This window comes from Lepisma saccharinum, chromosome 11 (genome assembly GCF_977018435.1).
Source record: "Lepisma saccharinum chromosome 11, izLepSacc3.1, whole genome shotgun sequence".
Lineage (NCBI taxonomy): Eukaryota > Metazoa > Arthropoda > Insecta > Zygentoma > Lepismatidae > Lepisma > Lepisma saccharinum.
Genome location: NC_139239.1, coordinates 54,510,033 through 54,534,523, shown reverse-complemented (window position 1 = coordinate 54,534,523; position 24,491 = coordinate 54,510,033). Strand labels below are relative to the sequence as shown.

General features: G+C 36.7%; 1 protein-coding gene across 1 annotated transcript in view; it reads right to left on the bottom strand.

Annotated features, from left to right (window-relative positions):
• Positions 1-410: 410 nt before the first annotated feature.
• The window catches only part of LOC145994808 (uncharacterized), a 45,539-nt gene continuing 21,458 nt past the window's right edge, over positions 411-24,491 (bottom strand). Inside the window, exons 3-4 of the mRNA XM_083131115.1 lie at positions 5,879-7,110; positions 411-3,921 (exon numbers count right to left, since the gene is read on the bottom strand). Of these exons, the coding sequence (XP_082987241.1) occupies positions 3,450-3,921; positions 5,879-7,110 (1,704 nt within the window). The 3' untranslated portion in view covers positions 411-3,449. The remainder of the gene's footprint in view (positions 3,922-5,878; positions 7,111-24,491) is intronic.

Genomic DNA, 24,491 nt, shown 5'->3' with positions numbered 1-24,491 from the left:
CTGCCAGTGACTTAATTAAATCGTCATGTTTTTTCCTAACGTGGATGAGTTGCCAAATAAATTACTTAGGAATTAACAACTGAAATGTTCAATAGTGCATAGAAAACGAAATACAGAAATAATAATGTAACCTTGGACATGGGGTATATTCTACCCCAGCCCAAAATTACAGCAGGATTATGGTATGGTTACTCACTTCCAAGAACACAACCATCAAGTGTAACAGTCATAATTATCAATCGACAGAAAGGTACTCAGAGTTTCTTTGATGGTGATGGATAGCAGAATTAATGTAGAATATGAAATACCCTGGGGTAGAATCTACCCCACATCACATCCAAGGTTACAGGTTAAATCAAAACCTTATCATTGATATAACAATTGATATTTATTAAATGTAAATCATACACATTACATATCTCTCTCTACATATATATACAAGCACACACTATAATAATACATAATACTTATTTCCACCATTCTATGCATAAAACACAGTTGAGCAAGCAACATTATTACTTTATTAGTTCAATCTTTTGCACATAAAATCTCATTACATGTGTGAATGTATTTATGAAGTTATATTTACAAGAACATATATTGTCATGCATTCTTTTCTTTGTACAAAACTATTTTACAAAAGAAGATTTATTAATGTATTAACAAAATCAACAGAGAAAGGCTTCTGTATATCTAATACAATTGTTTACTCTAAGAACACTTCCTGTAGGATCTAGTTTCGTGATTCATAATACACATAACGAAATATCAGTTGCAATACATGACATTTTATCTGTATATGAGTATTCACTAGTAAGAGTTTTTCAGAGTAATATATCAATTTTAAATAAAAAACAATAATAGTTTTCAGGCCAGCCAAGAAATGACAGTGTGTTACAGAAAGAGCACATTTGTGACAAGGAACCAGCTGATGTAATTTTAAGGAGTTTTATATTATAATATTGCTGCTTTCAAAGCTAAATAAAAAGTTTCCATTTTCTAAGCTGACAAAAATGTACAAATCACTTCTGTTTCATAAAATGCTGTAAATATTTACTGAAACATCTTTCAGAGGGAATGTAATTTTCAAGAAACTAGATCAGCACTTTTTGCTTTTTAGTTGATTAACTACCTTACATTATATGTGCTTAGAGTAGTTATGATAATTGTTTAAATTTTTGTTCATTAACTCAAGAGTTTATCCATACCTTCCTGGTGTTGAAATGTTTGATGATCACTTAGATTCATTTTCACTATTTTTATTTATAGCATGCTGTTTATATATTTTAATGAAAGTAATGGTAGATCGTGCCTACAGCACTCATTCAATAGAATATTAGTCCAAAGAGGAATTCCTCTATGTGAGTCATTTGAACCATAGCACTGCTGTGTACATTGTTTCTACCCAATCAATGTTAAGGCAATAATGATCTTGATTATAAATGTTATCATTCTTTCACATCCACAATAAAACATTTTCTGATTTACACAGAAAAAAGGTTGCTAAATGTGCTAGTTTTCCTGGACATGTTCTACTTATACTTTAGTCTTATGTGCAGCATCTGTGAGGAATTTTAAAGATGGTGGAAATTTGAGAAAAATTCCTCCTCAGAGAGGTGTGCTTGAAACACATTTAATAATGTTATTAATTATAAGTTTGCAAATTTTTTAATCAAGAATTTATTTTAAAGTCATCATTTTTGAGCTGACAATGTGTCAATTTAACATTATTTACTAACATTTCCTACATTATTTACTATAGAATTTTATATCAAAATGCCCTACATTTTGAGACAGTGTGTCCTTTATCCTTGTAGTGATCGGGTAACCCATACTCAGACAGCAAAACTTTGTATTGTTCTATGACTCTACTGAATATAATAAATATTGAATTTTAAAATTCATTGTATTGGAAGACAGTTGATTTCAATATTTGGTTGAGGACAACATAATATCTTAACCCAACATTCCTTACAGGACTGCTTTCCAATATTAATTTAAGTACACTGAATTAGACTAGTCATAATGGTTGAATTTTCTAAATAACTGCTGTTACTGGTGTTGGAAATTTGAAGCACAAAATGCCAGTATGGTGAGAAATTAGATTTTGACATCAGGCAATGTTTTCTTTTTCTCTGAAGTTTTATGTTCCTTCCTTCTGCCTTTCAAAAAGTTATATTTACGTACATTACTCTTCAAAAAATATTTTCATGCTGTCAGGAACTGAAACTGTAAGAAAACATTAATTTTTCAGAAAATTCACAACAAATGTGATAATATAAATTAATATCTCTATCTTGATTTAAGAATCCATTACATGTGAATGCTCCAAAAATTAACTGATTTGCAAGAATATGGGTTTTCTTGGCTGCTAATATAAAATCTGACTAACTCTGTATTGTTTCATGTAACTGTCAAGCAGATTTAAAAGAAATTAAATACTTATTTATTTCCGTTTGTTAGATCACAATATTGCACAAAAGTACAATAAGAAATCGTAATTCTGACAATTTCACCATGATGATAATTGTATCTGTAAACTTATTTGTTGTTAGTACTTATATTATGAGTAGTCATATCATATTTTCAGTCATAAATTCAACGGTTTCATGTTTAAAATAATTTAACTTTGAAACTAAATAAAATAATAATGAATGAAATGAATGAAACACTTGACTATAGAAGATACCAATATCTGGGTGACAAAATATTCCAATGGAAAAGGAGAAAGATAATAAAGGTAAACTGTATCAATTTTGTCTGTATTGAAATAAAGAAGCAGCAAAATCGCCTCTGTTTTGTACATAATTAACATATTAACAATATTTTTAAACCATTTGATCATTGATGCATCAAAATTAAATTAATTTCTTGTCTACATATGGAAAGGACATGGATCAAGAAAAAAATCATTGTTTATAAGATGTCCTGGATATGTGTCAAAGTGTCTAGCAAAATGTAAAACACCATACTCACAATTATTTGGCCAATGATAGTGTTGCAATATTATATAGAGGAAGTAATTGAAAATCAATGAAAAAAGGTTATTTTTTGTAACTTACTTTAAAATATGTTTTTATTTCATTCTCATTTTATTACAAAAATTTCATTGTCATCAATTTTGGAGGGAGACTGACTAGTATAGATAAAATACATGTCTTGCTTACACAGATTAGAGGAATTGTATGATCTTTATGAATAATTATAAACAATAAAACACAAGAATGAAATCTCACACTTCACTCTCTCTCTCGTTAAAAAAAATATGTTCATTGCACGTGTCCATCTACTTTCTTTAGCTTATTGCTGATGGAGGTAGGGTCTGAACGAGTAGCTTTAGATCACACCCTACCTAATTTTATCATGATAAAAAGTTGTGACACTGTGTCAGAATGTAATGATTGTCAATAAATAAAGACATATAAAAATGTCCATTAAAATTTAAAGATTCAAAGATGATGATCTGTTGCTATGTGACAAACACAGGATGTTGGGAATTTAAAGACACGAACAGCAGGGCACTCCTCTGGAGTATCTGGATCCCATGCTATCAAATGATGGTGCGTGTAACGCTGTACGCATCTAGACTTTATGCCACAATCTGCCAAGTTTTTGCACACTCCACCGGGATTTTTGCACATGTCCATAGCAACTCTCTGTGGCATTTCTTTAGCCTGTAGCACTACCATCCACTTGCCACTAACTTCCCGGGCATAACCTGGTTCCAGGTAACGGAACTCAGATTCGCAGACTTGAGTTTTCTTGGATCCATATGATGCCCAAGACCAGCCATCCTTGTTTCCTCTCTCATTGTTTGCTTTGTTGGTTTGTGTAGTTGGGGGGTCCAATGTATCCGGAATTGGCACATATAGTGAGCCAAGTAAAGCCTTGCAATTCTTTATCTGTTGAGCTATCTGGAGACTGGAAATGAAGCATTCAATTACAATAAAATTAAATAAATAAACTGTAATGTAACCTCAGTTCCATACCTTTCTGAGTGATCAATTAGGTTTTACTTGCTAATCTATGCTTTTATTTTAATCAGAATTGTAATATATACATATTAAATTTTTCTATAGTAAACATCAGCCAGGAGTGATTATAAAATATTCTATTAGCAAAGCGTGAAGAGGAAAAGTTAGCTGGGGGGATGTTTGGTAGAGCCTTGGGGTTAGTTGGAGGGATGCATCTCTGCATTTACATGATGACAATGGGGCAACTGGGGGATGCTTTGCAAAAGTTTTGCTAGTTGGGGACACCATCCCCCCTCACTTCTAGCACTGATTTTTAGAATAGTGAAGAAACTTTTGTCTGTTCAGTCTCTTGATTTTGTTACCTCATACTTCATTCATGTCTTTTGTAGAAGTGAAAAAACAATGTAAGTGAATTTATGGAGGAAATTCTGTTGTAACCACTGCTAACCAGCTACCTTCCTAAATGGCTGAGATTCGAATAAGGAAGTACTGTTTATTTTGCTAACAAATGTAACAGTAAATTCAGATCTGATATAATTTGATGAGTATATGACAAATGACTGTATGTAAAAATATCTTGTGTTTACATAGGTATATAACATACTTGCAAATCTGTATTGGGAGGTTTACCCAGGCAAAAAAAAGATAAAGTGCTCCCCTGTGCTTTGCACCACACCATGAAGGCGTATAGGGGGTGTGGAGTTAGGGTCCCACACTTTCTTGATCACGGCCGAAGGTAGTGGGTGATGTGATCTGCACCACGCCCCTGGCCACCTTTACCCCCCAGATTTTCCTCCAGGTACCCACTTCATAGGATGCTGAGTGGGCGCTGGAGCCAATTGGACAGGTTGAAAAAGTACCGATTCTCCACCAACAGGCATTAACTAAAAGTTTCCTCTATAGTAACCAAGTTTGAAATATTCCTTTCTTTCTTACTTTTACATCACCTTTGTGTCACTTGATGAGGATGAATACTGATAAGATGAAACTAATGCACACCCATGCCCAGACCAGGATTTTAACAAAAGATTTTTTTGAGTATGATCATGAGCCGATTACTTAGCTGCTAAGGTGGCTATTATTTATGCATGTTTCATAAGACTATAGTAAGAAATATCGCTCATTGCCAGAAATTCAGTATGCATGGTGCCAGTGTTTTTATGTTTTGCACAATACTAACTACAATAAATTACACAATTATCATAACATTTTCTTCTATGCATCAAAAGGTGTGGGAAAAAGACAAGAAATAGGGATTCAAACACAATGTATCATAAATTTTTTGTTTGCATTATCAGCAAATGAAGGAATAATATCTCAGACGAATAATCTAATCATCATCTGAAGCAAAATCTTTCAGTTGTGTATAAGAAGTTTATATTTAAACAATTATATTTATGATATATATATGACATTCTTTCATTTTCTTTTTTTAAATAACCACTAATTGAAACCCCAAAATATGTTCATAAATATAATTTACCAATGATTCTGAAACAAAATGAGATGAACAATTGTAAGTTTTTTTCCCAACTATAAGATATTGTTAATCCAATAGCTATTCATATCAATACAAATATTAAAAATAAAAATATGTATTTAAAATTTGCAAATTAAATCTTTCAAATAAAATGCAACTAAAATTGTCATTCGACATATAGCAAGACTTATACTTTCAAGTGCTTATTGAAGATTTTTCATTGAAAGCTATGAACAAAGTTGTTATTTCTTTATTTCTTTAAGAAGAATTATTAAAGTTGAAAATATAATTTATGTTTAGATATGGGAAAAACTGCTAAATGCGGTAATCCCAAATAAATGTAAATAAAATAAATAATTTATGTTCTCTACCACAAGAACAATGACAGTTGAGGTTCAGAAAAATATTTATCTAAAATACTTACGTAGGATACCGTGGAGGAGATGCACAGAAACCAAAGTCTTCAGCTCCACTACAATCTTCAGCCAAGATTTCCTTCAGAGTTGCTTTCTTTCCAGCTGTCTTCAGGGAAAGTTTTGTGGAGAGTGCTCGAGCCTTTTCAGTTGTACTTGATTCTGCAAAAGTTGGTGCATCGACTACCCTTATGATATCTCTGCTGGCAGATCCTCTGAAATCAGTGGGTGGTCTGTTACCTACAAGAGGTAAAGCTTGAGGTTTAGGACTGACTGCATTGAATTGGTGATTTGAAATACCGAACGGATTCTGATGAGTTGTGGCTGAGGCTTGCAACTGTGATAATCTTAGTTGTGGAGAAGGTGTGAAGGGACTTTCATTACCAAAGATTGGTGGTATTGGTGGACTTGGAGGTGGGAAGACTGATGAAATGCTGTTCGGTGTGGAAACTCCATGGTTTGGTTGGAAGCCAAGCACGGGTACGTTTGGTGTGGTGGGCAATTGTGCTGAGACTTGCTGACTGGGAATGGGCCTAGTTGCTGTGAACGGTAACCTCTGAGGGAAGTTTTGAGATTGTTGAACTGAAATTGCTCCTTGGTTCTCAAAATTTGGTGGCTGAAGGTAGTACAGAGGTTCATGCTGAGGACGAACCTGCTGTTGCTGTTGAACAAGCTGTTGTTGAGGAAGTGCAAGTGGTTGCTGATGGGAAACAATTTGTTGTTGCTGATTATGATGGATTATTTGCTGTTGGTTTATTGGCACTTGAAATTGATGTTGAGGTGCTGGAATTTGCACTTGATGTTGCTGCTGTATCAAAGGCTGTTGCTGTTGTTGTACCTGCTGTTGATTTTGCTTTTGGGGAGACCTTGTACCCGAAATGATTGGCCTACCCGTTGGCTGCACCGGTGAAAATCCATACTCAACCCTCAGTGGTCGATCCTTCTCCTGACCCGGTCCAATAGCATTTTGTGGTGGGAAAGGTTTTTCTGGACGATTAAATTTTCTGGGGAAAGGTGGCCGCACCATTCTGAACGGCCTTCTGAGAGGGGGGAAATGAGATCGTAGAGGTTTTGGTTTCACCATGGCATTCTTCGGTTTCATCAAAGGAGCTCTACCCCCTCCACCACCACCAGGGAGTCCACGTGGTTCATCCAGGTAGCGTATATACTTCTGCCTCAATTCGGAGTGTGCCTGCGCAGTAGACGCGGCCCATACCACTACCACCAGTACACATATTAACCTCTGGAAAGAGAGTAGAAGAAAACTGTTTTAAACCTGAAATTTTTTACATCTATTTTTACAACCAACAAAATATGAAAACAAGTTCCTAAACAATTAATAACTTGGATTATTCATATATCTAGATAATCTGGATATTTGGATGAGATCTCCCTGCTACTAATAAATCAATGCTGACCAAGGCAGAAATTTATTTTAAAAACACACTATACACGTGACGTTTCAACCTTCTAGCAAGGTCTTCTTCAGACTCAGAACAAACTTTGAATCAATCAATCAGATTCAAAGTTTGTTCTGAGTCTGAGGAAGACCTTGCTACAAGATTGAAACGTCACGTGTATAGTGTGTTTCTTAAAATAAATATCTGCCTTGGTTAGCATTTTTAGTGGAAACAAGGCTTAACAGTGTTATTAATAAATCAAATATCATGTTATCTGAATAAATGAATATTTGGATATATCAAATTGGGGTATAGCCTGGTGCAAATTCTCAGAAATGTGGCTGTAAAAAGTGTAGGAAGCATTTTTGAGGAAAAGCGGACAAACAACATTTTCTGAATGTAATTGATGTTCTGATTCCGAATATTTTGTTTGCCACTCTCGATTTTGATGTTATGTGCAGATTAGAAAACATAATATTTGGATTCAGCATACCTAAAAACATAATGTTTGACACCAAGATCACTATTTTCTTTCTGCTCCTTCAAATGTTATTAGGAACTCATTTCGTATGGCCGCCATTTTGTTTTTCAGCGATTTGGAGCACATAGCTTGAAATTTCAGATTAGAAAACATAATATTTGGATTCAGCATACCCAAAAACATAATGTTTGACACCAAGATCACTATTTTGTTTCTGCTCCTTCAAAAGTGAATAGGAACTCATTTCGTATGGCCGCCATTTTGTTTTTTAGCGATTTCATGCATATAACACCAGAGGGATAAAGCAATAATTGTTTCCAGGGAGGCAAACAACACTTCCTCAGGGAGGGCAAAGAGTATACTTCGAAATTGTGGCTGTACTTTATTTTGAATTAGTTGAATAGGAAATAACATTTACTTTACTTTCCAACGTGAAAAGTTTAATGAATCAAATGATTTTTTTCCCCACTGGTTTTGCAGGGGAGAGGGCAATTGGTCTCTCTTTTTACCTGCTGGATACGCCCATGGTTCAACCTTAGATAAAATGAAAGTGTGTTTAAATTTTTTAGGGTTTGAATCAACAGCTTCCAATGTTGAGTTATTCGCAATCCTAAGATATAATCTCTTTACTGCATAGAGTTATGTGTGTTGCCTAACTTTAAGGCGATAGGCGAACTTCCTATATTGACTGTGCGGATGACTGTAGCTATCACTTTGTATGTGTCTACGGTATGGGCATAACTTGGGACCTAACTTGGGGGGATGGGGGAGAGGCAGAATCGAACTTGTGGCTTAACTGGGGGGCGGGGCGGTTCAAAACCTTTTCTATCCAATAAAAATAGTATCCAGAACTATCTTGTTAAATAACTGTTAAATTCTGCGAAATTACTTTGATCCTCAGGTCTGAGGTTAAGAAAAGTACCATTAACTTGTAAATTTTAATAAACCTGCAAATTTTGGGGGATAAGTGCCAACCTTTGCTTGCCCCGCCAAGTTAAGGCTATGTTAATAAAATAAAGCTGTTGAAGTAAGTTAGGCAGCAATTGATATTTTGTCAAACAATTGTTGCGCTTAAAGTTCTTTTATCATAGCAATTTGTTGCTCCAGGTGCAATTTTTTCCCATTGTTGGTTGCTTCCAAACTGAAGTTTCAGCCTAAAAAGGAAAGCGTAATTTTAAAGATCGCACTGCATGTTTCACAAAGTTCATGTGCACATCTGCATTGATCAATAATTCCAGAGGCGAAGATATAGTACAAGCAATGCAAGCACTGCTTGCATAATTCGAATATCATTTAATGTACTTAATGTTCTAACCGTATTTAGTTTCCATCGCACTCGATTTCGCGAAAAAATGCGGCCGCAAACTCCCCCAGCAGCTCTGTAGCAAGCACCAGCCTCAATGCTTGCAGCCGTTCTGCGGGAAAATAAGGCCTCCGAAGGAGTCACATGGCGAAGCGTGAAATTCTGGTGGAACCCGTCCACAAAGCTTCTACAAAAAGCTGTGCTTTCCGAGCTTGCGTGATTCCCGAAAATAGCCGAGTTCAACCGAAAGCAGAAGGATTCATCTATGGGTACGTTGCCAGCAAAAACTAGTAACGAATATTTGTCTTCATGAACACGTAAACAAGATCGCAAATATAATAATAATTGTTAGTCATAAAATAACTAAAAGAAGTTATTATCACTGTTCTAAATTCCATATATATCATATTATATTACAAATTATTTTAGATTTCGCGAAATGTAAAACGCGTAAAAAAAGTTGACATTGGGAGTTGGGGCAGTGGAATTTCTGCTCCCCCGTGAAGAGTTTTCTCAGGGAGGGAGGGAAGATTGGACGGACCTTGGTCCTGCACCCTGCTTCCTGGTCGGTCCAGCTCAAATTACGCCAGAAGTGTTGACCGCTACCAGTGTTTGAAACTGCCAAATTATTTACGCAGTAATTCAAGTGAGCTCTTTCACAAATTTTACAATCAATAAATTGACTGCTTTGAATAAAACTTGGGGTGAAAATAAAGCTATCTGAGAAAGAACTATCTACTGATATTTGTACATGGCATAGAAGTAAATCGTATACATTCTGCATATTATGAGCACAAGAATATGTTTTAATGATTGATTGATTGTTTTAAGTCCACTTTATGCACATTAAGGCTAATCGGGACTGGACCTACAGTTTAAAATGGGATCTGAAACACTTGTGCCTCCACCGGGTATCGAACCCGGAACCCCTTGATTACAAGGCGACGACACTACCACTGCGCCATCGGGGAGGCCCGAATATGTTTTAAGTTATATTATTATGACGCAAGTGGTGTTCCCAGGGTCTTTTTACGGTCCCCATTTTGTCATCTTTTCCTTCCTTTGACGTTTTTTCTTAGATATACTGGGCCAAAAGGGGGTTATGTCTACCATCCACCCCCCCGCCCCCTTCGCCCCGGGCACGCCATTGAATGACACTTTATTACTTAAATATTAATGTACATACTCGTTCTGCTGAAATGATTCTGATTCCTCCGCGTAAATTTTATCTCCAAACTGATATATCTTTCCTTTGTGACGGATAAAATTAAGGAAATAGGTTGGTATCACTTTCTGTTGTTTCAGAGATTTTCAAAGTGATCTTGTGTGGATGCTTGCATTTGCAGTTGTGGAAAGCGCGTGGGATAGCGTGAGTGTTTGTTGCTTCGTGTTTTGTGCTGTGAATTTATCGGAATGAACGCGTATTTAGGAACGGTTGATGTGAAGTGCGGGTGTATTATTGAGCAATTGAAAATTGCTTCGTTTAGCTCGAGAGAGATAAGTGTTAAAATAAAAATCGTGGAAGGGGGTCGACCAACACCGCATTTACCGGACTTAAAACAAGTTAGCCCAAGGGGCTTTGTGCGACATTTCCAAATCAATTTGTACCACAAGAAGAATGGAGTATGAATATCGTCACTAAGGGTGGCATCCAATGGACCAAGAGTTTGAAATTTATTGTGGTGAGTACATCGTCTATGCATGTGTTTCTTTGCTTTGAAATGAATTTTTTATTGTTTGTGTTTAACTTTTTATTTAGTGTTTAAGTTACTCCAATGCGGTTTTTAGGGTGCCCAAAAATACTAAATTACATCATGCAGCGTAAAATAAACAAATGATTCCCATTTTTTTTTATCTAAATCGGTTTGGTCACCGTTTCACCATATTAAATAATAATGAACAAATAAAGGTACTAATAAGTAAGTAAGAAATTCCGTCTCCCTTTAGTCGTATGCGGAAAGTTCGCATATGCAAAACGTTTAATATCATATGAATAACGTTACCTGGATTTTTTTTAAAAAGTAAATGTGACGTTTGCGGATCATATGGTTTATTTTTAGTACAGTCACTTTATTACGATATTTTGACAAATCCAGCGACTGGGTAAATGAGGCTATAAACCTTGAATCTTTCCCCTCGGCATGTCGTTGTACTACATGTTTTGTTGTACTGAAACATTGCTTGCCTCCTTCGTAAGACTACGCTTCGCTACTGAATAATTCTATATAATTTAGCAAAATTGTGTGAGCTGAGGATCTGGGTTCGTGAGCCCCTGCCTGGCTACGCCAATGGAAATAGTTAAATGGAATACATTTACTCAAGCCTTGTAGTGCATGTATGGTTTTTAACATCCAATCAGTTGAGTGTACACTTTAACCACAGATAAGTTAATAATTAACTCATCTGTGATTTAACTAAGTTTTCTTTGCTGGGGGATGGGGGATAGTTATAATTAGTTAATAATAGCACCGAGCTTGTTTAAGTGACGTCATCACTCGCCTCCTTGGTAGACCTTCCTTGCCGTTTACAACAAGCACGATATAAGATCTGGCAACACTACGTGTGATCATTTCAGTTTCGATTGATTATGTAAAATTCAAGTTGAAACATGTTTTAGACATTATTTCATTGAGTGTAATTTAGTATTTGAAGGTTTACTACGGAGATATATTGTAAAATAAACAAATAAATTGACATTAAAAAGAAAATAATAACAATAAAAGCAAGAATGATGTAATTACACGAGTTCTATAAAATTCTTATGACCTATTTTTCCTGGATACATTTGGTGAGTATCACATTTTTAAAATCAGTATTTTTCTATTGTGAATCAGTAACAGTTTTTTACTCCTTAGATAAAGCTTTGACAGGAAAATTGAGGAAATCTGTACGAGATTTGAAAAATGAAAATAACTTTTTAGCAATGTCAAACATTACGTCAATTTACTCAGTACTCAGTTCTTTTATCATTTTATCATTCTATGCAGTTTCCAAAACTATGCATTTGACGTGAACAACTCCAATTCCATTAGAGTGTTGCAGGCAGTATCACTAAAAGAAATTTAATATTCCTATTCTATCGTTAATTTGGGACATATTTCGTTGTCCTACTCTTTATTTCGTTAATTGTACGTTTGAGTCGATTACTGTGAAATAAGACCACAACCATGAGCGGATTAAACAAAGGGAATCAGTGTTCAAAGTGAAGGGGGATGTGGGGAGGGGGATACGCGTAATATTCCCCCAACTGTTTCATTGTCACAACGTTAAACCACAGATTAGGGTGATTAAACCATGGGAACCCCTCCCCCCAGTTAACCCCTAGATTTGACCAAACATTCAGGCGCTGGAGAGGGTAGTGATTGATATCCGTCACAATTACAGCTAGAACGTGCAGAACGCACGTACAGTGGGATCCTTGAGTATTACCGTGCAAATTGTCCATGACTATTTTCATTTATTTTTTCTCTTACATCCGATGTGTTTTTAAGCCATGGATTTTTATGTACGATGGTGCAGAAGTTGTCAACAGTTTGTTTTTGAGTTTTCTTTTAATTCTTGAAGATCTTTTTGGGTCAAATAAAGTGCACGAACATGGTGATGGACAATTTGCACGGTAATACTCATGGATCCCACTGTACATTACATCTTCAATTAAAGTAAAGAGCTTTCGCCCGTTGTTTTAATATCTGAAATTTACAATAAATTTTTATTAGATATAATGGATGATAGAGGTAAAAAGAAGGTCAACGCTCCTAGTCAATTTCCAACAGTATTATATATGTATGTTCATGCAGTTTTTTGTTAAACGTGCGTTCATATTGTTAGTACATGATTTTTTCAATTCATAGTAATCCATAGTGTAGTGTGTGTGTGTGTGTGTGTGTGTGTGTGTGTGTGTGTGTGTGTGTGTGTGTGTAGGCTATGTATACACACACACATATACGTGTATACGTAAATAATAATATTGGTATGAGAGCTATAGTATGGTGAACAGTATTGTGGCAGGAGGCGATGATCAAATTTATTTTTGAAGAAAACAACAACAACATGGATTTATGGAAAACTGATGAAATCTACTACCAACAATTAGTAAACAAAAAGTACTTTGGTTTATAAAATTTAGCACGCTACTGATGCTAAGCAATCCAACACCATGGTTTACTTTACGGTAAAAATTATCACTAAATTGTCTTATACAAAAAGTTTAACTAACCAGAAAAATCTTTGCAAAGAGATAAGAAAAATTTACTGCTAGCTTACAGTGTTTTTGGATAATTATCAGAACCGGTAACCCCAGTTCACGTAAGCTATCTTAGGGCCTCCCCCATGGCGCAGTGGTAGCGTCTTTGCCTTGTAATCAAGGGGTCCCGGGTTCGATACCCGGTGGAGGCACAAGTGGTTCGGATCCCACTTTAAACTGTAGGTCCAGTCCCGATTAGCCTTACTGTGCATAAAGTGGACTTAAAACAGCAACTCAACTCAACAACGTAAGCTATCTTGGCAGATCAACAGCTCTGCTCAGGAAAATGCCTTGACTTAGCTACACCACAAGTCATTCCAAATGATAGGCGTTGATCGTTCCTGACATACATTTCCTACGCCCTACGTCACCTGACTCTCGAGTTCAGAGCGCTGGGCAATAGCAATAAGCTTACGCTTTGCTTCGAAACAAAGATGATATAATCTTGAAGATGGAAATGATTTCGTCCAGGGTCATTAGGAGTTCGGTCATTTCTTTATACGCCCTGGCGACTTTGTAGGTTAGGATCTAGAAATTTCTTTTCCTTCCTTGATTTGAAAGGGGAAGGTTAAAACAGCGTATTTGATTCTGGCGTGGAGGGATTAAATTGTTAGTAACTTAGTGGGGTTAGTCACTGGACGAATTGAACTTTGGTTTGCTTTGAGGCGGGTGGAAAGAAATATGTTGTATTTCTGGAATCACCAGCATCATCATTAGTAGCGGAAACACCAAAGCAACAGTGGCAAAAGTACTATTAGTTCTACATTTTTACGCTTTTGATACCAGTATTTTGGTCATGAAATGCATGTACACATGTATAAAGTAAACAGTGTTATATTTCAGATATTTATGAAGGGCAAAGAAAAGAAGGAGATCCGAATTAGTCCAACTGTACTACTCATTTTCCTACCTTCCGGTATTATTTCAGTAAATTATTTACTTATGTTCTTTCCAGTCTTTAGTGTGTCAGCTTCTTTTCTTTTGAGCAGTATAGTTTCTAAGGTACGAACTATTTGTTTTATAATTTTATTGACAACGAAGTAGATGATTTTCACGTCCAAATTCTTAGGATCTAATTATAGTATACACTTCTCAATGATAGAATACGGTAATCTAGAAATATTTCATCCATATACTTCTTCCATGCTTTCACATAGGAATGTGTCTCGGTCAAAAGTTGGTTCCGTTGTCGGTTTCGTCTCGATTTAAAAACACCCTTCTCGGTCTCGTTCTGAATCCCGAAATATACAGTATGTCACATTGTATAGAGGACATAAAGGTAAAAATTTTTTCCCCTACATTTATCTTTATGACGCTTCGTTTTGACTCTACGATCTCTTGAAAAACGTATGTTTGTTTCGTTGAGTTTTTTTTAAGTCCACTTTTGCACAGATAGGCTAATTGGGACTTGACCTACAGTTTAAAGTGGGATCCAAACCATTATGTGCCTCCACCGGGTATCGAACCCGGGATTGCTTCATTACAAGGCTTCGACGTCTTGAAAAACGTGATATTTATCCTAAATATATATATGTAATTGTACGTACAGTACAGGCTCGCAATTAACATTAATGGATTGACTTTGTAGTTACCATAAGCGCAATACATGATTTATCTGTATGAATCGGGTAGATATCAGCTTGATATACATCTGAAGAAGTATCACAGTGGAGTAAATTGGTTATATGTTAATTTTTCAGTAACATAGCAAAGTCTCGTCTCATACAAACGTAAATACTTGACAATCTTACCGACTCTTCCTACAGATTATATTAGGCTCTACGTTCAAGCCTACACCACATATCCAAGAAATCCCATGGAATTTCAGAATCCTGGTAGTTAATTAGACACCACAAATACGCTCCATTCAAAACAGCATAAAACCTACATTCACACGACATGAATTGGTACGCTACCTGCATGACATCACCAAGTCTTTTGGAGCAGGAACCGGTACTATCAGAGAGCAGCACCATCGCTTTCTCCATGCATTTAGACATGACCCCTTTCTATGGAAATATGACGTCACTCTTAGATTCGGGAAGTTCTCAGAGATGAACGAGGCGTATACTGCTGTACGGCACAAAATTGTACCGTGAGGAAATATACAGAACTCTAGATTCACATATTTATTCAAATTAATAAATAAATGTTCTACTTGAGCTGAATGGTTCAGGCGCTTTTTTACATGTCTGGCATATACTACCAAATACGTACTTCTGGTTTCACGTGATCGGAAACATATTATCGAGAAGGTTTATGCCACATCTACCATTGATTTTTGCATCCGTACATTTAAGGTAAAAGGTAAAGTTCCCCGTGTATACAGCACCATGCCAAAGGCACATTTAGGGGATGTGGGGGTAGGGCCGTACACATTCTCGATCTAGGCCATTTTGGAGGAGATGTGATCAGCACCACTCTCCGTCCGCCTTTACCCCCCAGTCAGGGCTGCTCCCAGGTACCGATTGATTTGAGGCTGGGTGAGCCGTACATTTAATGGAATCATTTGGATTTTTTTTAAAATTAGCGTTGCTCTTCTTCAACTTTTGGCTAATCGCGACGATGAGGATGAGTTATGGTATGATGAAATTGATGAAGGGGAAAGGTCACCCATGTCTAGGCAGGCAGGGATTTGAACCCGAGACCCGTGGCTTAATAATAATAATAATATAATAATAAGGTTACATAATTTAGAACTACATAATTTGTATTCATGTCCAGATATTATTAGAATAATTAAATCAAGAAGACTTAGGTGGGCAGGCCATGTGGCACGAATGGGAGAGGGAAGAGGAGTTTACAGGATTCTTGTTGGGAAACCTGATGGTAAGAGACCTGTAGTAAGGCCAAGACGAAGATGGAGGGACAACGTTGAGATGGACCTAAGGGAAATCGGTAGGGATGGAAAAGAGTATATAGAACTTGCTCAAGATAGGGAAAGATGGAAGGCCTGTGTTGCTCCAGCCATGAACCTTCGGGTTTAAGAAGGCTAGAGAGTTAGTTAGTTAGTTAATATAATAATAATAATAATAATAATAATATATCTTTATTGAGGGGGCAAGGTTCAGCGTACGCTGTTCTTCCATGTAACCCTTGTCAGAATACAGTCTACAGTTACAAACGGTATATATATATATCCAATAAGAAAAAAAAGAAAAAAAGAAATAATAATAATAATAGTATGTAAGTAAGTACGTAAGAAAGATGAAGAAAAATGTATGGACAATTTGTTGTCAATTAAGGACTGTAAAGATACAATTAATGAGTATATGTATAGGACATAAAGCTACATAAAACTGAATTTTAAATACACTCATTAAATACAATATTATATATATATATAGGCACACACACACACATGTACATCGGTGCACGCTGTGATAACCACATAACGGAAACGTTTCACGAAACAGCGGTTACCATCTGAAAATTTCGAGACTGCAGCACTATCAATAACAAAGCGTAAATATTGTAATTTTTACATTTTAGAGGTTCTGTTTTCATTGTTAGGTTCTGGGACATGTTAATAAGTCTCAGTTTCGTATGAAATAGGAGTATCCGGTAAACACGAAGACAGGAGTGGCGTACAACGGAACACAAGGCACCGCTGTCTCTCGTTTCTCGAGGTCAAGCCCATGCAGTGTTGTCCTCGAATTTCTACACAGAGACTGGGAGTGGGAGAAAAGTACGTGATCAGTGGGTCTCCAAAATGCACAGAAAACTGAGAAATCGTGATCAAGGCTCGGTGTGGGTGAACTTGACCCTGAAATTAATCGCTCGTCTATTCTCAAATGCTTAGGGCAATGACAGCTTGCCAGAACCAATATGAGGTTATCGCAGTGTGTGAATTGTTTTTGCTTTTGGACAGGGGCGTCGCTACCGGGAGGGTGTAAGGGGCTCTACCCCTCCGTAAAATTGTCTTAGCCCTTCCTCATCCTCTCCACCCACATCAGAAATTTCTAGAATTACTTAGAGTGCGCTGAAGGTAAGATCCGGTGTGGGGACCGCCTTTGCGGCAGTGACCTGCTGTTGCCGCGTTTACCTACGAAGAAACTTGCGGTTAAACAGCCAATTAGGTCAATAACTACAAAATTCAGTACACTAATTGTATGAAATGTAATATATACGTATATGTATGTATAAAATGATGGAAGAAAAGAGTGCTGGACGACAGAAACGCCAACTTAAGATAAATTTTGTGTAAAAAAAAGGTAAAGTGCTATCCTGTGCTATGCACCATGCCATGAAGGCGTATAGGGGGTGTGAGGTTAAGGCCCCACACTTTCTTGATCACAGCCGAAGATGGGGGAGATGTGATCAGCACCACGCCCTGACCGCCTTTAACCCTTAGGAGTTTCCTTCAGGCACCCACTTTATACAACGCTGGGTGGGCGCTGGAGCCGCTTGAACAGGTTAAAAAAAAACGGTTCTCCCCCGCCGGGGATCGAACCGGGCCTCTCGCATGGTGGTCAGACGCCCTAACGACTGAGCTACAGCGGCTGTTAATACATTTTTTGGGGAGGGCAAGGATAGCATAAACAATATTTTATGTGTAAATATATATGAAATCTGTCCTTCTATGTGAAGATGGGGGGCAGAAAGTGCCTTGCCCCCCAAAGTCGGCGCCTATGGTGCTGGACATCCACTCATCTGGTGGATCGAGAGTCTTCCCAATTAATATAATAATAATAATAATAATAATAATAATAATAATAAATTTGGAATGAAATTGGTTTATTTTATTAGTTTATAATAGTTATAATTGTAAAATAACAAATTTGGCAGTGATAATAATAATAATTATCGTTGTTATTTCTACAAATCAAGTTCTATCCACAGCGTGAATCCCATTACAAAAATTTCTGGCGACGCCCATGAGGGAGGGGGAGATGATTCTCTTTAGTTTTCTAGTATCATGAGTCGGACTTATGTTCCCTACACCAGTGATTCACAGAGCCGTCGCGAAATGAGTCAATATTTTCACTGAAATGACATTTTCCCCAAATATGTGTTTATTTAGCACTTTTTACTCATAAAATGTTTCTGAATTTGAAATATGTGTTTATTCTTTAACTTAAGGCAAGCAAAATAACCACACTAACTGAGCGTTGCAAGTGTTAGATAGACCAACATTCTGACTTGGACGCCGCGGAAAAATCTTGAAACACTAAGGGCGCCGTGAAACGAAAAAAGTTTGGAAACCCCTGCCCTAGACATTTTGGAAGAACGAGGTCCTTCAAACAGTACACTTGATAAGTGGGAAACGTTGCACACCCCTAACGGCGGCGCTGCGCCTCCACTTCTCACTGATTCTGGCAATGTAACTAACCTTGAAGTACATCTTTCTTTAACGATCATTACAAGAATGTGAATTTGTCTTCTTTTTTAAAACAAAAAAAAAGGGAACAATTGAGTTAAATCGTTGACAGCGTAACAAAAAAGCCTGTCTTGACGACAATGAAGAAACGCAAGTTACTTGTTCCGCTTGATGGAAAGAAAATTGAACATGTTCGATGCAGATGGTTAACGTTTGTGTGCTCTCGTAAGAAACCCAGTGAAAGCTCATCACCAAGAGTCGACAAGAGCAGATTCACTTATGGAGAAAGTCCTCCCATGAGAATCTATATTGTTTTAAGTTTCACTTACATCACGGAAAGTGAAATGGTTTTCCTTTCATATAACCAAGTTCTTTATGTTCTGCCGTTAGCACCCAATTAAAATAATTGTTTTAGAGGCATGGGCATCGCCTCAAGGAGGGTGATAGGGGGTTGTATCCACTCTCCTTGCCACCGAAACATGTGACATTTTTCTTCTTGGTAGTTTAGTAGATAATTACAGTCTCAGATTCTATCTTGCTATTTCTATTAGTTCCTGAGATATTTCTGAGCGGTTATTTATCCATATATATATCTTCACTCAAAACAACAACTATATTTTGGCCAAAGGTTCCATTTTTAGTCATTTTTGTGATAAATTCACCTTTGCACCTCTGTACAAAACAAACGCCCCATCAAGATCGAAAATTCTGGAAGAACTCCTGTCTTAAGCCATTGTAGGTATAGATTCTTGATTCGTACTTGATTGATTGATTGGTTTAGATTATTTAAAGTCGCTTTTCTGCCATATTTGGTTAATCGCAACGATGGAGGTGGGTGATAATATGATAAAATTGATGAGGGGACACTCACAAAGAAAAGAACATCCAAGCCCAGGACGGGATTCGAACCCGGGACCACTGGTTCCAAAGCGCGCGTGCTAACCACTCCACCACGGAGATCGGCTCGTACTATACTGAACGCTGACTTGGAAAGTGGTTGAGCGTTGTCCCATTTGACTGGAGAACGAGCGCGCTGTTGCCAACCGAACATCACGGGAAGTACCGAATTCTGCTTTTTGCTACATTCCTTTGTTTTAAGCTGGCCAAGACCAGTCAGTGTATCACACTACAAACGACAAACTGACCCCAAGAACTGAGGGGATCTTTCTTCTTCGCCTCTCCACCTCCCTCGCAATGAATAGAAGTGAAGAAATGACAGCAAGGCTCCACCGCTATTCGTTGGCTTTTCTGCTAACCCTCTCCCTCCGGGAATCTCTGGAGCAAGGTCACGTATAACCGAAGGGCAGAAAACGAGTCGGCGGAGAGAAGCATTATATGCTACTGCAAACTGCTGGTAGCCGCAGTCGGTTTTCCCCTTCCACGCAATCCCGTTCGCTTGCTCCAGAGATTCCCGGGACAGAGAATAGTTGGCGTTCCCTCAAGCAGAGGGATGCGTAGCAATGATCTTGTTTTTGTTATACAAGTATTTCTTCATGCGTCCAGCAAGTTTTATCTTTCAAGTTCTATTAGTTCCCGAGTGTTCTTGCCAGCTTTCCTGGACAGTTCTATTAAACAAACGTCAGTTGGAATGGGCATGCCGTTAGCAGCGCTTCACAACGTTTACGTGCACCTTCACACACCGAAGTAAAAACCTGCTTGTCACCCGGACTTGGAGGTCATTGCAATGCGCCACTTATAAATTTACCCAAAGTCCTTTTGCACACACGAACCTGCTTTCACTCCAGTGCTGAATGTCACCAGACAAACAACGACTGAAGCTGACACCCTGCTTGTGCAATTGTACACATGGGGCAGTCCACACACTAACCCAACGTCTAGGCGTTTTTTTTAGTTTTTTTTTTTTTTTTTTTTTTTTTTAGCGAGGGTCGAGAAGCGGAAGTCAACACTCGCGGATATCCTCTTTCTGTATTGCAAGAAAGGAAAGCCACTCATGTGATTTTAAGAGGAGAAATTTACAAGTTGCAAGAAATGCACATCCGATGACATATGAAGAAATGGAGCCTGTATCCGCAAGTGATTTATTTGCATGTTGACCAGCAGAGGAACGCGGAATATTAACTAAAGGAAAGAAAGTGTGTGCGTGTGCTCTTAACGGTTGACAACTTGTGTAGAATATTCATAAGTGAACCTATGCTAACTACAATACATTAAATCGCCAGATTTTTGTAATTATTTTTGTAAAATTTTCTGCAATGTACTGAAATCCTTGGATTCTTAGAATGATCTCTGTTAAAATTTCTACAATATACTGCAATCTTTCCTTCTCTAAAATTTCCTACAATGTACCGAAATCCTTCGTTGGATTCTCAGAATTATCTCTAAAATTTTCTGCAATGTACCGAAATCCTTCCTTGGATTCTCAGAATTATCTCTACAGTTTTCTACAATGTACCGAAATCCTTCCTTGGATTCTCAGAATTATCTCTAAAATTTTCTACAATGTACCGAAATCCTTCCTTCGATTCTCATAATTATCTCTAAAATTTTCTACAATGTATCATAATCCTTCCGTTGATTCTCAGAATTATCTCTAAAATTTTCTACAATGTATCAGAATCCTTCGTTGGATTCTCAGAATTATCTCTAAAAGTTTCTACAATGTACTGAAATCCTTGGATTCTTAGAATGATATCTGTTAAAATTTCTACAATATACTGCAATCTTTCCTTGGATTCTTACAATTTTCTCTCTAAAATTTCCTACAATGTACTGAAATCCTTGGACTCACAGAATATTCTGCAGAATTTTCTACATGTAAAAATAAGGTAATCATGGACGTATGAATTGAAGAGGAGAAGTAGATTCATAACAATGCCCTAAAGGAGAGAAAATAGACACCAAACTAGATAAAAATCCATATTAAAAAAGAAACATATCCCTAATATAAGAACGATACATAAAAAGAGAGAAATGTTCACTATATGACGGTAACACACGCCACATGCTGGACATTTTTAACCGCTGAGCTATGAGAAAATGCTCTAACGAATGGAAAAATAGCCATTTATAGTAGAGCAAGATTCACACAGAGAGGGGTTACACAGCAAGAAGGGAGAGAGGTAAAGGGTAAGAGCCAAATATAGAGAAGGGGAAGTCATAGCAATAGACAAACAAAGGAAGGTAGAGATGAAGATATAGAGAAACAGAGAGAAAGAAAGAGAAAAAGAAAAATATAGAAAGGAAAAATGGGTAGAAAATGAAAGGAAAAACGAGATAAGAAATAGGAGAAAGAGGAAGACAGAAATAAGAGAGAATAAATAATCTCGGTAGCCATGGTCCGCAAAAGAGTATGACACTGAATTGAACAAGTAAAAGAGACACAAAAACCGAGAATGATAAAATTGCTGACATGTACAGTCACCGGCAATATAAATGGGACACCTAGATCCTGAAATAATCGCTTCCCTGCAAGGCATTGTCGCCTCCGTAGAGCTACTAGGTAACACAACACCTTGCAGGGAAGCGAGCATTTCGGGATCTAGGTGTCCCATTTTTATTGCCGGTGACTGTACATCGCTTTGGCACATGGGTGCTAGTATGGAAGGAAAGTAGAATTATGAACAAAATAGGAAACAAATATGTGACGATCCGTTTGTGTCTATATGTGCGTGTAACCAACACGTGTTGAACATGCACTTTACTACGGGTTCGATAGGATACACAGTTTCAACGCACACGAGAAAAGATACTTACCACAGCCCGTTTTGTAAATACAAGAAACGTGTTCGCGAATTCATGACCTTAATTCAAGTGCACAAGTGTGTCATTATTGACAGAATGCACTGCCTTTGCATTATCAACTGAATTCAAGGATATGAAGGATATGCACTCTTACACAAGAAACGCGATAATGTTTACGTTACGACTGCGTTTATTCAATGCGCCTGTTCTAAATTGGGACAATGGGGGACTTACTGCAGGGCTCATTTGACAGAGAGGCTCACACCGGAAATATATATTTTTAAAAATCCTATAGTTTACTGTGTTCATATGGGACATCAGTGTCCGAAAAACTAAGATATGTAGCATCTCCAGACCTGGTTCCGCGGAAGTTACATTCGCAAGCTCGATACACGGTTCGGAGACAGATTACATCTTTTAGTCCACTTCCGTGTAAGTCCTTGTGAAATTATCCAGGTATTTGTACGCCATACATAGTAAGATATTTTAATGATAATTATGTATTTGAAAGTAAGCGTGAAATAGATCAAAAGAGAAATATTCTAAATTTCATGGCCATAGCAACTTCGTTGTTGATGATTGTTGAAATTTAAAAATAGATTTTTCAAATATTTTGCTAAATTGTAAAACTAAAGAACGTCAAAAGTTTGAAATTATTGATTTTAGAGCTCTTGCTCTAGGCTATTAATTGATATCGATAATAATAGTGTTGATAATATTTCGTTTTTTATCCACATATACGTCATTTTATGAAGAAATGAACTACATACCCTTCATTTTTTTTAAAGAAGCACATATTTTTCTAACACATATTGTCTATGTATAGTAAAAGTACGAAGATATAAGAAAAATAGGAACATGAGAAATATAATTTTAATACATATACGGTAGCACAATAACAGAAAAACATTCCATTAAAAGAACGGTATTTCGAGCAGGTTACAAGAAGAAAGATTTTGTTCCCTGTCATATTTGTTGGAGGATAATTTATTTCTTTAACATTCCCAGGGCATTTCATAAAGGAAAGTGACAGGTTATTTTTGTACTCGGTGTTATATTTCTCTATCTTTCCCTTTCGACGTCATTTTCCAGAAAATTCAGGAAAATATTGGTGTCATAATCCCTTTCACCAACGTTAGAAGGTCAACAATCATTAACAATGATACTGTGGACGTCAAAATTTCAGAAAATTGCAATTTTATTCGGTGGTGTCACTGGTGTGGGGGCCACTGGATGACTGTTGGGGATTTGGGTGGACGACATCTTCAAATAAAGATGTACTTTGATATTAATTGTTATTACATGTTCCAGACAAGGGAGGTTCACATAATATTCGCTGTAATAACCACAAATATGTAATTAATGTAATTTTAATGGTAAGCTTTTAAAAATTTGTTCATAGCGAAATCAAGTAATTTAAAATCATTATCTCTCTTTATGCAACATAAAATATTCCAAATCTAAACAGTCGGGTCGCTTCCCGTTTTTTGTAAACTAAAAGATAGACTGTTAAATTTTAACTGCACAATTTGTTATTTTTAATATATCATTATTATTACAGCACGTTTGGTAAGAACCATTATATATTCAATTTAATTTAATTTTTATCACAAAATTTGCCTATGAAATATTGACAAGGCGGGCCAACATGATTTTTGTGGGTCGCTGCCCACTCTGACCCACCCTTGGTACCGCCTTGGTACCCTTGGTATTTCACTCCATTATATTACTTTCCCCCAAACAAAAAAAGTCATGAAAGTCTTAAACCATGAGGTTCTAAAATAATTCAAATCTTGTTGATTGGACATGGAATATCCCGTGTTCTGGGAGTAATTAATGTTAAAACCCATGATTAAACTACTCAGACTATCGCCCTATTATTGGTAATTTCATTCTGATTTTTTGTTCTGTTGATTCTGTTGATCTCGAGAATGATACATGCTAAATGTATTTACAACGTGAAAATGTAAACTTTTTTAACTGATAAAATATTTTTAAAAAAGTCTACAATTTTACTGTTACAAATTATTATTTATCCAAACTGTCATATTGAATTGTGTAAATAACGATTCGTTACTGTCATCTTGAGGAATCTGTGTGTAAAAGAACGCTTGTTTTTTTAAATTCCAATGTTAACGTTCAGAGTTCTGCTTCCATTCAGAATCTGTAAATAGC